This window comes from Epinephelus lanceolatus, chromosome 6, assembly GCF_041903045.1.
Source record: "Epinephelus lanceolatus isolate andai-2023 chromosome 6, ASM4190304v1, whole genome shotgun sequence".
In the NCBI taxonomy this organism is placed as follows: Eukaryota; Metazoa; Chordata; class Actinopteri; order Perciformes; family Serranidae; genus Epinephelus; species Epinephelus lanceolatus.
Window position 1 is genome coordinate 33253499 of NC_135739.1, and position 18265 is coordinate 33271763.

General features: G+C 39.8%; 1 protein-coding gene across 1 annotated transcript in view; it reads left to right on the plus strand.

The window, feature by feature from the left end:
- The window catches only part of LOC117254452 (contactin-associated protein-like 4), a 165429-nt gene that overhangs the window by 127044 nt on the left and 20120 nt on the right, over positions 1-18265 (plus strand). The window contains exons 17-19 of the mRNA XM_033622768.2: positions 155-373; positions 9115-9354; positions 16856-17080. Of these exons, the coding sequence (XP_033478659.1) occupies positions 155-373; positions 9115-9354; positions 16856-17080 (684 nt within the window). The remainder of the gene's footprint in view (positions 1-154; positions 374-9114; positions 9355-16855; positions 17081-18265) is intronic.

Sequence of the window (18265 nt, forward strand, 5' to 3'; positions counted from 1 at the left end):
AGAATTCGGGGGGGAACAAGTCAAACTCACTCTGCTGGGGTGACAGTCACCCAGGCATCCCAGTGCTTCCTACACAGCTTCTCACTCTTTTACACGTCTCCTTACACTCTTAATTTATCTGACTAACTTTTCTTCCCATAACCCTCATCTCCAGCCTCCTCAGAGGTCATCTTCTCTTTTGATGTTGGAAACGGGCCGCTGGAGGTGCGAGTGGAGGCAAGCGTCCCATTGAACGACAACCGGTGGCACAGCGTGCGAGCTGAGCGAAATGTGAAGGAAGCATCGCTACGTGTCGACCAGTTCCCTGCCACCACGCAGGAGGCTCCTGCTGACGGACACATTCATCTACAGCTCAACAGCCAGTTATTCATAGGTACGATGCAAGAGTGTGACTTTGTGTGTGTGTGTGTGTGTGTGTGTGTGTGTTTCCAGCCCTCAAAACGTTAGACATATGAGGAAAATTCAAAGTGAGAGAATTTAAAAAGCTTTGTAGCGTTAGGATTTGGATTTGGGGTTAAAAAGAGTCAGGGTTAGTTTAAGGTTGTAGACAGGATTAAGATTAGGCATCTTGTGGAAAGAGTTATTTATGGTGTTTGAACATTAACCTCATTAGCAGCTGAGTGCTGGTGATAATTGCTGTCTCGTCTTATCCTTTCTTATCTCAGACTGTGACTCTAGCAACACATTCACATTACATTTGCATTTCATTTGCTTGAAATTGAACTTTGTTGGACTTTCTCTTCTACAAAGTAAATTCTGCAATTTCTGCCCACTTTGCCATGCAGTTCACACTAAACATTTTGGGATACAAGTTTTACTCCAACCCAATCACCAAAATGAATATTGACATTGTACGTTTCAGCAAACCATGGATATGTTACATTTTTATGTTTCATATGTTGTGGATAGGTTGAAACTTTATGCTTCTGTACATTTCATTTTATGTTGTGACAACTATTTGGCTAACATGTGGTTAGGTTCAGGCACAAATACCACTTGGTTAGGGTCAGGAAAAGATCGTGCTTTTAAATACCTTGTTTGGTTAGTGAAAACATTGCTGGACATGTCACAAACTGTTATTCACTAACAAAGACCACACCAATAAGGTAAAGATTTTGAATGGTTTATTGCGTATGATGGATTATGGGTTCGGAGGAAAGCGTGAAGGGGTATGGATCGAAGGGATGAAGGGATGAGGAATGAAGGGATACACATAATCAAAACTGTCTCTTTAGAAATGTTAATATGATACATATGAAACGCCCAAATGTAACATATCTGTGGTTTGCATAAAAGTACAATGCCACAGGGGCAGCTGGCCAATAGAGGACGATAGGGCGCCGCCCCTCCTTGAGCCACAAAAGAAAAGAAAGAAGATGATGATAATAGATGTATGATTATCATCATCATTATTGTCACATACACACACAATATATTAATTATTCTGATAATTTTCACTTGAAACAGCTCATCCTGCCTCTGAATATCCAATCAGCCGCAGTGTGAAGTCGCGTTCCGACCCTTTGGGGCGATATCAGCCTGGCTGGAAATCGCCCCGATTCACTCATAGACTTTCATGTAGAAGTCTTTTTTTTCTAAATGCAAGCATCCCAATACAATCTCTATGGGTTCCGGGAGGGCTTGCCCCAATGTGTTTTCGTCATACGTAAACCACCAAGTATCATTCATGTGCTCCTCGGGTGGTCCGATCTCCCATGTCGGGAAGTCATTCTTCGGTACTTCATTGTGTGTTCATGAGCGTTTAAGTCGTAATGTGGAGACAACATGGACATTACAAAGAAGATGTGTTGTATTTTATCACTCAAAATGTTTAAAAAACACATCGTCAAATGTTTAATAGTCCAATGTTTTCACAAGGGAAAAAAATGATAAAATTACACTAAAATTATGTTTAACAGAGCTTTCATACAGCTTTGCACACACATTACTCTTAGATGGAGTACTCGTGAATGCAGGCTCGCACAGAAATGCCATACATATCACATGAAAGCGCAGGAGCAGAGCTTTCCAGTGATACCACACACATCATTGTCCTGTCATCCCATCACGCTATAAATACAGATCACTTGTCTACAAAATAAAAACCTGACAAATTTCTTTACAATCCATTATACAGATCTTGTTATCAGTCACTTCATATAGTGAGGAATATCGTATCTTACCACGTCTTAGGTTGCATGTGTTTCTCCCTGTCTATCCACATTTGTAGTCCGGCTTTCAAGAAGCAAATATCTCCATATTGTCCAGTTGACACTTGTCAAACTTTGTATGTCAAGACCAGCGCACTTCACCCAAACAACTGAGGCCTAATTATACATGCTGACAGGGCAGTAGTCACCATATACATTGAGGGGGACATGTGCCCCCCCCCCCCCAATGCCCAAAATGTCCCCCCAACATATGTCTGAAACTGAAAAACAACAACAAAAAAACGTTCAGGTCAGGTCAAAGAGCAGTGATACCATGTGATGTGCATTGTATTAAGTTGTAGGGTATGCCTGCATTTATTTCTTTAATCAGAACACAAAATGAATTTCCACTTAGCTATAGTAAAATGTTTTCTAAGACTGACAATGACTTAGTGAATACCTTACTCAGTTTTATTTGATTAATGGTAAAACAGGTCTCTGTTCACATTCAAAGGTATTTGTGTGGGCAAACTGACGAAAATTAGTCTGTTGATGACCACTGTGGATTGTTCAGTCATTGTAGAGCCAAATGAATTCAAATTTACCCATTGAACGGGTCACCTCAGCCATCACCACAACAATTGCCCCCCTGAGAAATTTGGCAGGAGCTGCCACTGCAATGCCAGCATATTATTTTGGTGACTGGGCTGTTAATTTTGCATCACATAAGTCCCACATGGGCAGCTGTTGAAGTTCAAGAAACCAGGCAGCTGCATGTGTTGAATTGCAGTAAACTTCATCCTAAGAGTCGTTTACAACCCAACTAGACTGATAAGCTTAGAAAGTGGGAGGTGGTGTTAACAAGTGTTGCTAATATTGGCTGTATTGATGAAAAAAGTCTCTCTACTGGAAAAGCAGATGCTGAGTCCATGCCCTCTAAATACTGAATCAGTAATTACCCTTGATAAAGAAGTGTAGTCTGTAAAGCTGCACCTGCATCTGTACAGGGCCCAATTGACCTGCAGCTACATGAAAGCAGATGTGTTACGTAGTCATTAAAAGTTGGGTAATGTTTAGCTCTTATTTTGACAAGCAGCTAAACACTGCAAGCATTTTACCCTGTAACACACTGACTTTGGCACCTCTTAATAGAGTCCAACTTCTCTGCCCGGCAGTAAAGGGGATTGTTAAGGGCGCCATTATCCATAGGGGGCGCCACAAATGGGGGAAGAAGAAACCCTACTAAATAATAGAGAAAATAATATGGAGGCCTTTTTTCTGGGTCCCCTTGTTACACTTTACCTGCTCTCTGGGGGAGACGGAAAAGTTATCCGTCATCACATGAACCCCGAAATACACTGTATTATTGTCATGTCAAAATGACAAAAGCTCTCTGGTGTCCACTCAATTACCACTACACCAGTGAGAAGAATGTATGTGAAGAGAACGAAAATGAAAAGCAACATCTGTGTGGAAGTCAGCAGGAGGACAACTATTTACCTCTGAGCAGCTGATGCCTGTAACTAAACAGGTCACGGAAGTTGCATTGATTTACATTGTGAAGTGTTCAGATTCTATTCAGTAAAATGAGTGTTGGGTGAAATTAAATTCTAATGACCTCATGATGTGTTCAATGTAATCTTGTAAAATATAGCTTTTGGCAAGGAACTTGAATAAATGCAGCTGTTTGAAGGAGCAATATAAATTAGATATTGAAGAGGGAATTATGATGTAACATATGTAGTAAAAATGCTTTTCATGTGAAAGAAAGTTACATTATAGGTTGTTTCATGAATGTGTGTTATTGACTCTGTGCTCAGTTTGGTAATAAACGTGCAGTACTTTGTCTGTTGAGCTGCAGCAAACAACTTTTTGGGGGGTGGGGGAGGGGATATGGTGGTTAAAAAGATGTTACAAATGTAAGGTTTAATTTTTAAAAAAAGACTCAGTAATTTCCATAAACAGCCGGATAATGTATTTTTAAGCGAACATTACTCAAACAGGAGCAAAGAGTGCATTTGTTAGGGACTATTTTCCCATGTGGACCGATGCACATTTGGTGCTCCACTGAGTATTCCTGGCAGCAGGACAATGTGTGTGTGGGATTGACTCAAAATAAACTACAGTGGCTGTGTTCATTGTTGTAAAGGATATGTCACCCAGTGCAATACTGTGACTCACTGATGTCATTTTGGAAAAATATAAACATTTTGAAATCGAACTGTGACAAATTGTAGCCATCAGAGTAAACCATAAACCATACATTCAAGCTGATTCTTTGATATAGAAGGATAGATTTTGGGTCAACTTTTCAACGACCCTATTTTTCTGTGTTCCTCTCAACTTTATCATTTTAAACTCTCATATCTTCACTTCATCTCTTCCACAGACTGCCACAATTATGTTTAACCTCTTGCTCTTATCTATCCAACTGTGTTTGAGGAGATGAAAATCCAACTTGGGTTATGAGGCTTTATCTTTCTGCAAATATTATGGACATTTGTTCGGTGTAAACACACACTACAGAGAAAATAGACCATCAAATGTTGATTAGATTGGAGAGATGCAGAGAGATGGAGCTGGGCATTGATTGGCTGGCTGCGTTAAGATAATAATCCTCAGCGAGCAGCCAGAAAGAAGTGACCGCGAGTTGTTCTCCTTATATGGGCAGCACTGTCCCCGTTCGTGTTTACCGGTGATGAAGGGAGATTCATAGGTTTGTATGGAAATGTGATGGGATTATGAAATAGACCGCTGTGGGAGAGGGTGTTTGTGTTTGACAAAGACATGATTTACTGCAAAGCAATATGCATTCCTGTGTGTCTCCTTCCTTGTTTTGGAAAGTGGAGGGCCATGTGCTCCACAAATTGTTATTGTTAATCCATAATGTTAGCAGCCTCCCTTCTGTGAAATCATAATTCACAATACTGCAAAGACAGCTATATTGCTATGAATAGTGTGTCCCATTTGTAAAATATAAAATTGCCCTGTATAACTTAATAAGACAGGGTATTCCATAGTTTGAATTAATAAGCCGTAATATTGCCTTGGGTGAATTTATATGACACAAAGTTATTCTGGTTCAAATTCATTTATTGCCAGGGGAAGGAATTAATCCGTATACACACTATAACACACATCCTTGTACAAGCTTAAAATAATAATCATATTGATAGATATGCGTTGTTATAGTGTGTATGCCTGATGTGAACAGATATTTGAGTTTATGTCCTCTTGCTTAGTTGTTAGCAGCCACGACAGCAGGGCTGGTATTGTTCTCACCTTGTGTGTGTGTGTGTGTCATCATGGCAAAATGCAGTCCTGGAGACACCTGCTGTAGCTGGAATTACTACAGAAACCATTTTAAGTAGCCTATTTTGCCAGGTGTTTATATATCTGTGTAGTCTGACCCACCAGATGTAGACTTTGGCCAAAAAGCTAGGAGAGGAAAAGAGCCACCGAAATCAGCCTGCCTTCTCGTTTCATTCCCTCTGCTATCTGCGTGTTACTGTATTCATATCCCCTTCACTATGGGAAACAACAACAACTTTGGAGCTAACAGCTTACACGCTGAAAATGGCAAGTTTTGACAAAGATTTGGATCGTGCCATAAGGCATATCTGCTTTGTTGTTTCGGTGAATTGTTGTGAAGATCTACAACAAATAAAACAACTTGCGAATGCACCTCAGAAAGTCCCAGACTCTGTCTCTCAGGATTCTCATGCCACATGTTGATCCATTTACTTACACGGCCAGTCGGAGTTGCTTTGCCACAAATTTTAAAAAATGTTAAGAGCTTAAGTATAGTCATGCTTCACCTCTAGGGCACCAAGTATCAAATTATGTTTGTCTTTTTTTTATCACTAAAAGTTGAATCACACAGTGACATAAGACTGTTAATGTTTTTTGTGATGTTTTCTTTTGGGGACCCATTTAAATGACAGTGCTAGCCTCCCTATGTGCAAATGTTCTTCCAAAACAAGCTCAACCCTGTCACTATTTAGAAAGAGCAGTATCACTGCATCCTCGCTTTAGCGCTGCCCAACTCAATTGTGATTGGTTTAAAAAGACAAAAACAAGCCAGAGCGTTTTTTCCCCTTTAGCAGAAAGATAATCGGTGATTCCAGACCTTTCTATATCACATAGTGTTGTGGAGACAGGTCTGGCTACATGAGACTAATGTCTTTCTGACATTTAAACAACATTTCTACAGATTTTTTTTCACTGTCATAGTGTCAAAACTGTGCAAGTTGCAGTCATGAAACGTTGCAGGCTTGAGATCAAAATAAAGGCAGAGTGAAAAGATGGATGAGGTCCAAGCAAAATACTGGAAGTATCGGGGGTAGGAAGTAGGGAAGGGCCATGAATCACTGCTGGTGTGATCACATGTGTGTGTGATGGTAATATGTGGTCCAGATGAGATGAACTGTCCAGAACTACAGAAGTCATTTTCAGTATTTTGTTCGGTGTTTATATGTTTATATGTGAACAAATGTTGTCACCACATTAGTGTTGCAGCTGTGCAAGAAGCAGTAATGAAACGTTAAAGGTGTACATTTGAGATCAAAATTAAGGCCAAGATCGAAGTTGGTCATGGTCCTAGCAAGGGGATTGGATGTAGGTGGGGGTAGGAAAGAGCCCACATTCATTTGAAGTCAAGAATCACTGTATTCGTTTATATTTACCAGTCATTTTTGTTTCATTGTCTGAGTTTTGTCCACTTTTCTGGTTAATTCTAGTAAGGTTACACTAAGGAAGGCAGTTAGCTCTTTAAAACTGAAAATCAATTGTGCTCTCAGGCTGCAAATGTCCTTCTGTGCAGTTCATGTGTAGTAACAGCAAGATGTTGCTCCGCTTTTGTATACCCTGATATTTTATTGAACTTTGCGAAAAGGTCTAAAGATAGTCTTTAATTTAATAGCTCTATCATATCACCATGTTTATTAAACATTATAGTTCTCTTGCTTTGGCATATTAACACCATGAGCTGAGGTTAAAGTGTCTGACATCCTGTCAAGGTCTTTCTTTTGACTCCTACAGGACTTGTTTCTCTGGCAGTTCCTGTCCTTTTTTTCTCTCTTTGTTAGAGCCTCTGTCCCTCATGAGTCTGTCATTGTTTTTTTAATCACAGTGCGCTAAAGATTAGATCATTTTTTTGCAGTCACAACCAATATTTTCTCTAAACTCCACAGTCTACTGTAGCTGTTGCTGGTTTAGTCAGTATTAATAGAAGTTTGCTGTGAATGTGTTTTACCCAGCGTAATCAAATTTTTCCTCATAGAGCTGTCGAGAATGTTTTAATTAAATTTCTCACTCTATGTGCTCTTAATGTGCCGTCTGTGTTTTATAACTGACTAGAGCCTCACAGAGGTTAGAGATTCAGTGGTATGAAAAGCTTCTCTTGCTGAACATTTGAGGTTTTTCCAGACTCAACCTGCAAGAGTAATACCCTGCCAATTCCAGTCTGCAAGAACAATAACAACTGTCATGCGCGGATATAAAATAAGACATCGCCAGCTTTGAACTCCGGGAGAAATGTAATTTTGCCAAGTCTAAACTCTGTGAACAGTGTGAGGCTGCTATATTAGAATGTTAATTATCAGGTGAAAGGAGGAAGAGTCTCTTCTTCTCGCCTGCTAGTGGAGAGGATGAATATCAGACACCAGATGGCTAATCATCCACACAGTTAGCCAATCAACAGCCAGCACAGTGATACAGGCAGAGTGTCAGTGCCCTCCGGAGCAGACATGGCCTCATTGTACTTTAATGGCAACATGTTCCTGTCAATCATAATTTACCTCCGAGAAAACAAAAAAGGTATAGATTTACAATCAGAGGCAGAATGAAAGGAGGAGTGTGACCACTGAAGCCGGATTGGGTGGTCTTGTGCCAAATGTTCCTACTCTTTATATCATGAGGTGGGTAGAAATGTTTTTGTTTGTTTTTTTGGCTTGTGAGAATTTGGGCTTTACTACCCCCAATGACATTTTGTGCTATATTCAAATCAATTGGCCCCTTCCCTTCTCCAATTAATATAGCTAAACAGATACATGAGATCAGTTCAATATGTCTGAAACACAGAGACTGATGAAACCAAAATGGCACTTAAACATATTACAACTAGGCTAAACATTTTTTATTTCATTTCAAATTATTATTAAACAGGCCTCATGAAAAAAAGTCTCATTAAAGCTTCCATCTGTTCAAATAAGTGAATAATTTTATGTTGAATGTACCATTATCTCAGATAATGTATAGGCTTCCAAGCTGGTGACAGCAATAGCTGGAGTCTGTCTGTCTGTTCATCTCTCCATCTGTCCCATTCTTAGGAACGCGATATCTCAAGAACACCTCAAAGGAATTTCTTCGAATTTGGTACAAATGTCCACGTGGATTCAGTGATGAGCTGATTAGAATTTGGTGGTCAAAGGTCACTGTAAACATGTTTATGGCCATTCATCCATTCATTCATTTTCCGTAAGCACTTATCCTGTTGGCGGTCACGGGGGGGGCTGGTGCCTATCCCAGCTGACATTGGGCGAAAGGTAGGCTACACCCTGGACAGGTCGCCAGACTATCACAGGGCTGACACATAGAGACAATCATTCACACTCACATTCACACCTACGGACAATTTAGAGTCACCAGTTAGCCTAACCTGCATGTATTTGGACTGCGGGAGGAAGCCGGAATACCCGGAGAAAACCCACGCTGACTTGGTCCAGACAGACATGGTTGTAAACTGCAAGTGAAACTTGACAGGTTCCAGGAGGCATACAACTGTCAGGCTGTAATTCTAGTTTAGTTTATAAAGGCACATAACAGGGATGCTCTTGAACACATGAGGATTGGGCAGGTTTTAATCTTTGATTGGGCGACATGGTGTCAGTTAAATCTGGGACACTTCCCACTGAGTGTGTTACTACTAGGATATCATGTGTACAATATTTGTTTTTGTTGGCAGGAGGAACTGCATCAAGACAGAAAGGCTTTCTGGGCTGCATCCGCTCTCTGCAGCTGAACGGAGTCACTCTGGACCTGGAGGAGAGGGCGAAGATCACCCCAGGGGTACGACCAGGGTGCCCCGGCCACTGCAGCAGCTACGGCTCCCTCTGCCAGAACCAAGGTCGCTGTGTGGAGAGAGCCAATGGTTTCTCCTGTGACTGCGACCATTCAGCCTACACTGGAGTCTTCTGTCACGAAGGTACATATATTCAGAAACACACTGGACACTCTCTGCCAGTAAATACACAGATCCAAGGACTAGAGCCCCTTCACTCACAAAATAACCATTTGTATATCAGTTATTCACTTTGTGATACCTTGAATTTGTAAAGTAAATGTTGTTATTTTCTCATGCCTCACCGGTGGAGTAAGAATCCAAAAACTGTGAACATTCTTGATGAACTGCAGTAAAGAGATCTGGGTTTAACAACAAAAAAACTACATCAAACATCCTTTTACAAACCCTCACACAGCTCATGCAGTGTAATCCAAGTCTCATTTATCCTGTCGTGTACTCAGTATTTCCCCTAACACAAGCATCTGCTAAAACTATGCAAAACACTTCTACATGAACAGTCACGGGCAGAGACAAGCAGCGTGCCTGCATGTGTTTGAACTCTGCTCAATATAATGCTTGAGTGTTGTGTTTGGGAAGCACTGGATAAATGAGGCTTGGATTATAATGCAGGAGTTGTGTGAGAGTTTGTAAACGGATGTTTTGATACAGTTATGCTTCTGTTAAATGCGCCCCCCCTTTACTTCTGTTCATGAAGAATGTTTGACATTTTTGGATTCTTTGGTCAGTAAGAGACAGCTTTGCTCCTGTTGCCAGTTTTCCAAGTCATGTCTCTGTCAAGCTACTGCTTTCTTGAACTTTCATCATAGTTACAGATAACATGATTTCAAATGTGTAAAGTTTTAAGTTCAGCAGACATTTTAAGAACCCACACTTTCCAGACAGATCCAATTATATTTGATGGACAGACTGACACACTGGACGAAAAGACCAGAGAGAAACCGGTCTGATATTATCTTGAAAATAAAAAGCAGTCTCTCCTCTGACTTTAAATTGGCTCATTTAGTTTTCTGTCCCTACAATTGCCTTGACAATTCAATTTCCTTGTGCAAAAGAGATGATAGGCTAATTTGGATGAAGTTCATTATAGGTTTTTGTCTAAGGACAGCAGAGTGGGCTGTATGCTATAAAACTGCTCCAGATTTGCTCCAGGTAAAGAATGAAATAGGGGGTATAAACATTAAATGCAGTTTTTAAAGATTATATTTATGCTATAACTGTTTTTAAGTATCATCATTATAAGCAGTGTCTATTACTATAATAAGGGACTGAGGAAGTCTCTGGTCGCAACTATAGTTGTAACTTTTAGTAACTACAGCAACAACAATAATTAATTGTGTTTTTGTGTTAGTCAGTATTGAATTCTTACCCTAATACCTTAATTTCTTCTTCATATGTCATATTGCACCTTTCTCATATGGTATCAGCATAGCATTAAAATCTTGGCTGTTTGATTTGAACAGCAACCTATTCTGCTGCTAATCACTGCATTTTAGTTTGCCAGCTCAGCCTGTGCGTCCTATTCAGAGGCTTTCCAAACAAAGAGGAAGACATTTGTTTGCCAGTTAGATGTAGCAGTCACAGGCAGAGAGATGCATTAGTCAGACTCACGGAGGAATAACACACCTACATCAGAAAAGCCACATCCACTGCGACGGTATCTGAAGGTCCAGTCACTGAAATGTCTCATTGTGACATCTGGCTTATCATCCCTTGTTGTTTGTGTAACTAATGAGAAACAAAGGCAATTGTTCACTAAGCCTCGTCCCCCTTAGTCACAACTGCTTTGCCTGTCAAGCCTTTCACAGTTTACAGCAGATATGTGACAGATTTAGCACTTGATTAAAAAAGTTTGTTCTTTATTTCAGACAGAGGAAAACAAAATCAAGCTTAGCTGGCAACTGTTGACTTTGCTGGCTCAAATAACAAAAGTTGCTTGCCTATTAAAGGAACAGTGCGTACAGTTTTGGGAGATTTAGTGGAATCTTGTGGTGAGGATTGCAGATTGCAACCAGCTGAAACTTCTTCTGGGTGGAATTCCTTTAGTATTCATTGTTCGGGGGCGGGGGGTATTGTGAGCTGAATTATCCACAGAAGTCTCTTACTCTCCAGAGTAAGCAGACCAGGTGATTAAAACCAGTTAAAACACTGAATAAATCAGTTTCACGTTACAGAACAGGGTTTCTCCAACATCATTTGGTACATCACAGTTGACTGCTCGCCCAGTGCCTGCTATATGTGCTCATCTTTTTTTTTCTCCCTAACTTTCTGATCCAGACATTAAGGAGGTTTTTATTAGGAGCCAAAATATCTGCAGAGGTCTTCTTCTCTTCAAAACAAATGGACCTGGTTATTTAAACCAGTAAAAACTCTGATTAAAGTAGTTTCACTTTACAAATCAGTGTTCCTCCAACGCTGTTTGGCATGTTGAAGACTGCTGCTAGCCTGGCCCCTGGTAATGTGGCTCACCTTTGTCTCTGATATCTTGAGATTCACAAATTAAGGAGATTTTTTATCAGGAGCTGAATTATCCACAAAGGTCTCCTCCTCTCCAAAACAAATGGACCAGGGCTCGTATTCACAAAGAATCCTAAGACTAAAAGTAGCTCTTAGTGACGTCATTCTAAGAAAAATCTTAGAATTCCTCGAATTCTAAGATTTTTCTTAGAATTTTCCCTTTGTAAGATAAAAGTTATTCACAAAGCATCTTAGGCCTTAAGAGAGCTCCTAAGGTGAAAAACTGTTAAGAGGAGGGAGGAGGACTTTTAAGAAGCCTAAGAGTGTCTTAAACAGAGAAGATGTCGGAAAGACAGAGAGGAAGGAGAGATATTCTCTGTATATTGAACAACAGTGATTTAATAAGACGCTACCGGCTTGATCGTGCAGGGATAATGTTTGTGGTTGACCTCATCAGGGATGGGCTTACTTTTCCCACCCAGCGTAGTAACGCAATAACACCCACTTTGGATTGCAGCACATACCAGCGCTTCTCACACTCATCGCTTGTGCGTAAAAGGAGAGGGAACGATGCATTGATTTGTTGGGCAATGCGCTCCCAAGTCTGCCTCTTCCCTTGTGCCGTGACCCCGGGACCGAATTTCCCTCTTAAAAATCCGTTGTTCTCCTCCACGAGCTGTGCCAACAGCAGGCACTGCTCTTCTGTCCAGTTCGGCTTTCTCGTTCTTTTTTTCTCCATTTTGTTCGTTGTTTTGGTCATTCTGCCAAATCAAACCGCTTTTTACAAGGAGGCCAGCAATCACAGTAATTGCTGACAGCTGAGTCTGCGTCCACCATTAATATCAAATAGATTAAGTAGTAAAATTACCAGCATGGCGTGTAAACATAATAAGCAAATCAATATAATAATCGGCATGTGAATGAGGTACATTCAAACATTTGAAGCTGTGTAACAATTAATTTAATTTTGCTGAGTTTCATCATCATGACATAAAATTATTTTCACGATTACACATTTCTTAAGAGCCTACAGTCTAAGTTCTATGATCGGTTCATTTCACTGTCCATTCATTACTAGGAGCGCATTTTTTTTTTCTTTTTGTAACAACCAATCACAGCTTTTAGAAGACTGCATCATACCTAGCAACGGGGTCAACCACACCTCCTCACTAAGATAAAAGTTTCTGTCCCCTCCTTGCTCAGAGTTGCTCTCAGAAACTTCCTGAATCACTCTTAAGCTAAGATTCCTTGCTAGGAATTTTTATGCTAAGTTAGGAGTTCTCTGAGAGGACTCTGAGAATCTTTGTGAATACAGGCCCAGGTGATTTAAACCGGTTAAGACACCGAATAAAGCAGTTTCATGTAAAAATCAAAACAATCAAAGGGCTGGTATCACGGAGGGGCTGCAGTAGCCAAAATGCAAAAATGCAAATGGCCCATTTTAGAACCTGTGTATGATTTGTCCGTTGTGGACTACTGTAGAGACATGGCGGTAAAACATGGAAATCTCCGCAGGCGAGGATGTGTATACATAAACCACTCATTCTAAGGTAATGAAAACTCAACAATTCTTATTTTAAGGCAACTATACAGTAAAGAAAACATACTTATTATATTATATTGCATTTCTGCCAATATATAAATCCCACACACTGGACCTCTCAGCAAACTTTAGCTTCATAAGTTTGTTTTAAAAAAAATGCTCTCTTCTCTTTGTTTCCATCTGACTTTGAAAACAAGAATCTTCTAAAAGTGTCTTACATATGCACTTGATATTGTGCCAAAACACCACAGGCTAAAGCTGCATGTCCCAAGCAAAAAAGTCTACCCATTTGGTGATCCACGTAGAAAACATATAGATTAAAGAAAAGGCACTGTTCTTGCACTGCACTGCAGAACTTATTAGTTCTACAATTTGAAGTATATGACAAAAGAAGAATCTGACTGTTTGTGTTGAAATAACCCTGTTGTACTGAAAAGAAGGATTTAGATTTTTCGTTATTGCTTGTAGTTTCAAACAATTTGTTCACTTTGTAGTTTGAAAGAAAAAGGATTTTAGGATAAGGACTAACCAATGTGTTTGGCAAATGTAATAATATCTCGGATAGTATGGCCGGGGGCTGCTTGAGTGTACTCAATCATCCAATCGAGCAGGAGAGCCATTAACTTTAGCCCACCCCCTAATATAGTAGCATCCAGGACACATAATGGGGAAATCCTACTCACTGTAGATATGCTATTTTTCCATGTACCCCCACATAATTATGTAGTATGAAAGGCCCCTGTTTGTGGAGGTAATGCTGAGTTACTATTAGCCAGACATGCAATTGTTGCAGCTTGGCATGAACTGTTGTGTCAAGTTACCGTCACTAAGCTATGATTGGACAATCACTGTTCAGATGAAGAGTTAGCAAACAGTCAACCAACCCAAATTTGAAATATCCAATATTTCTCATATGCATTATTTTAAGGATTACCTCAACTCTTTCAGACATCTAGAATAAAAACTACAGCAATAAAACTTGAAACGCATCAACTTCTGATTCTTTTGTCAGCCAACAGATGGGTTTATTTTAAAGCTTTACACAACACAATTATTATGACCCATCTCTGGTGCTTTAATGAGGAGAGGAGAGCAAAGATCAGACGGCCTTCTGAAGAGGATCCTTCAGTCAGCAGACATTAGACTGACCCTGACCGTCTCTCGATCACTGCCGACACAGCTCGGCCTCTCAACGCTCATTCTGAGCCGGTCATAATGAGCCTGTTCTGTCCTGAAGGTCAAGCATCGGGATTATCTTAAAGGACACTTCAAACTCACCATGCTATTGAGTCTGCCATGTTGCATCAAGGGCTTGTTGAAGGGTGTTGAAAGTCAACATAGTATCAAACTCAGACAGTGCTGTAGAAATATGTTGTTAAAGAAATAGTTCAACATTTAGGTAAAGATGCTTATTTATTTTATTGAGAGTAAAAAAGAAGGATTGCTACTGTCATATCTGTCTGTTCATATTAAACAGATATGAGAAAGCAGATAAGTAGGGCTGATCCCTGGTAGACCCCTCAGTTGACTGAGATTCTTCAAGTCAAGCAGCAGGGATGTTTCAGTCCGTCTGTCATTAAAGTAATTAGCATGCATTAGCTCATAGGGCTAGCTCAGCTATTATGTTACGTGAATTTCGCTGTCACCCTGCACATCCAGCAGAACTTTATTCAAACACTCAAATTGTATATGGAAAAAAGGAACAAACAGTCAAATATTCATATCGAACAGCCAAATCTGATTCGACGAACATAATTCTGACTCAGGTACAGCCCTATAAACAAGCATATTTCCAAAGAAGTTTAACTCTTCTTCTAAATTGCAAACAGCTTTAAGTATTAGAAAGTTAATTTACCAGTTAAATTCAACACCTAACAGAAGAGAACATCCAACAAAACACATTTTGGTTTTTTGGTTTTTTACATGAAATTGGCAACAAATTAGGCTGAGCTGAAAAGTCAACAGTTGTTTGGTGTATCCAAAGTCCATATTAAGGAAATACTAATACAGTACATGTGGTTAAAAGATCTGCTGATATTCTTTCAACTGTAAATACATTTTATTTTATTTCCAGAACATTAAACATATCCACCTTATCCCTAGCCCCCATGATACCCTGCATGAATCATGGGTGCAACTTCCAGTGTCGAACCAGAACTGGCTTTGGTAACTGAACACTTTTTGGAGTGATTTGGAAATAAAACACGTGGAACACACCACCGGCGTCACCTTAGACGAGATAACATGATATTACCTGTAATATCTCTGACAGCCATCTCAAAGCATTGGTTGTTTCCATTTAAAACAAGTGTGTTAGCGATTAGCTTGCCTTGCTCCGTTTGCATATCGTTAAATTTAACGGAGCCCAAGATAGTTCACGGTAAACATCTACTTCAATAGACGATTATGATTTCTTGTGACTCATAAACAGACACTAACACATTCAGCAAACATTTAACATAATTCAGTATTAATTCTAGCTCCATGTGAAGTGAATAAACATGATGTTTCCCAGCTAATTATCTGCCTGTCTGCCTTAACAACACATTTTACACAATTTTATAACTCCTGATTTATTAAATTTGAGTTCTACTGAGTGAAACACAACGCTGACTTTAGCAGCAGACCTCAGTTATACCAGGAATGTAAAGTAGTGAAATAAATGACTTTGGCCATTCGTTTTATGTGATATGAAAGAAGTACAGTAAATCAGTAACACATTCTCAGCTGAGATGACTGAACACATAATTCAAGGTGTGCTACTACTTTATTTTCCTATGCAGGATGAGAATACAGTCAGACAGGAACATGATGTGCTAACACTGAGTTACAGACCTGTCATTCTGTGTGTCATTTTCGTCTGCAAATTCTGATTTAATACTTCTCTGCTCTTAAAACTTTGATTTTATTATTTCTTATGTCATTCTAAGCATGTGAAACATAGTGTATTCATTGTCCACAAAAATACAGTACAGATTACGTCCTGTATTGATTCAGTAAGGAAAGATGCGTTTTAGTTTTTAAAAACCTATTTGTCTCTGTCGGTAGACAATGGAAACTGGACCTTTGGGTAGAGAAACAATCCCGTTTTGTTCTGGGTGCATGTTTGACACTGTAGTTGAAGCAACAAATTTAGCTTTGTCTGGTTGCTACAAACGTTACAGATGTAGACATAACGACAGGTACCAGAGCTCCACAGGGACATTTAATAAAATGCTAATTTAACGTTGGTTTACTATCTGTTAAAATGAAGCCATATTTGCTGAATTGAAGGAAAATTACTTTCAAAAAGAACCATCGTTTGCAGCTAGCCACCAAGATTAGCCACTGAGACAAACCTCAGACAGTCAATGCGACTAACTACTTCCACTATCTCCCTGGAGGTTTTACCCATAATCTTTTCTGCAGTAGCACCCTCAGGAATAAGGTGGATAAAACAAGAAAAGTATTTTTGCCTCAGCCTTACCAAATTAAGCAAACTTAAAAGTTATTCCTTCATTTAGACCTCTCAGAGAGCGACAGGTAGTTAGAGAGGGACATATTGTAATGAAAGCCCTACATACAAAGTTCACCAGTCAGCTCCACCACTGATTCATCCTAACACAGTAACTTTTTAACTTTCAGAGGTCTCAGCCAGCTTTATGTCGTCTACATCCATTGTCTACAACCTCAAGGAGCCCTATGAACTGAGCAGGAACAGCAGCACCTCACCTTCCTCCATCTACTCTGACGTGACGCTGAGAGGAGAAAACATCTCCCTGAGCTTCAGGACCAGTCAGAGTCCTGCTCTGCTACTCTACGTCAACTCTTTCTACAGGGAATACCTGGCCCTGCTCATCAACAGTCATGGTGAGGACAATGAGGTTTGAACAGATTTAATTCCTGCATTGGCTCATGCTCACCTCTCCTCTCACTCCATGTCTGTCTCCCTCTGCATTCATCCTATCATCCTCTGCTGCCTCCTTTGCCACACAGCCAGGCTAATTGTTATGCACGATGTCAGGTTCAAAGAAAACATTTGGTGCAGTTACTATTAAATGATAATTCTGTTTTTCAGCAGGGGTCCTCCTTCCCTTGTTGTCGCCATTGTGATTATTTATTGTGTTCAAATTTTAATCACTTGTTTCACTGTAGAGCTTTACAGAGCTCCAGTTGGCAGGGAGCACTGCCAGCTTTCCTGCATAGCACAATAGGCTTTGCCATTATCCACTGTCTGCAACTTGTAAATACGACTGAAGTCCCTGTTGTTGTTTTTTTTACTACTGTGAAGTTGAGCTCAGGGGTCGGAGATTTCTTTTATAATTCTGAACTCAATTCACTATTATCACGGCAATAATTAGCAACCCTTGATTAACATATTGGGTGGCATCCTTTAATCCATTATATGAAATGCACTTTTGATATCATTATTGTGTGTGTTTGGCTGTGCGTTTTACAAATTCTGCTCTTAGTAAAAGTAACATTTAGCTTTTTTAATGACTGAGAGAAAGTCGAGGGATAGCAGGTTTTGAATATTTGATCAAGTCATCATCAGGTATCTGCACTCTTGCTGAAGTATCTAATTAAATCCCAGTGAGAGGCTTCTTTTGGATACTCCACAAAGGCTCCTCTCATGTTTCTCTCTATTGCGGCTGCAGTAACAGGATCCTCAGCTGCTGCACACAAAGAAACTTCTTCTATCCAAGTCACTTGCTGAGAGTCTGAAGCACTTTTTGCCCTCTGCGAGATTGTTTTTATTATCAAGATGTGCTTTTATGATCGGGGAATTGCTCCCTATTAAGCTGTGAAAAAAAGTAACACAGTGAGTCATAATTAGGAAAAAAAACTGAAAAGGGCATTAAGTATTAAGTGTTTGGATCTTTAAAAAAAAGATTATTTCCTATCATTCCTGCTCATCTGTGAAGTCTGCAGACATCGCAGAGCATTCAAATTATCTCAGCGTTATGGAATTTATTAAGTGTAAAAAAAAAAAAAGGGGGAAATTAATTTCATATCATGGGGTGTTATTCATAGAGATAAAGTATTAATCCTCAA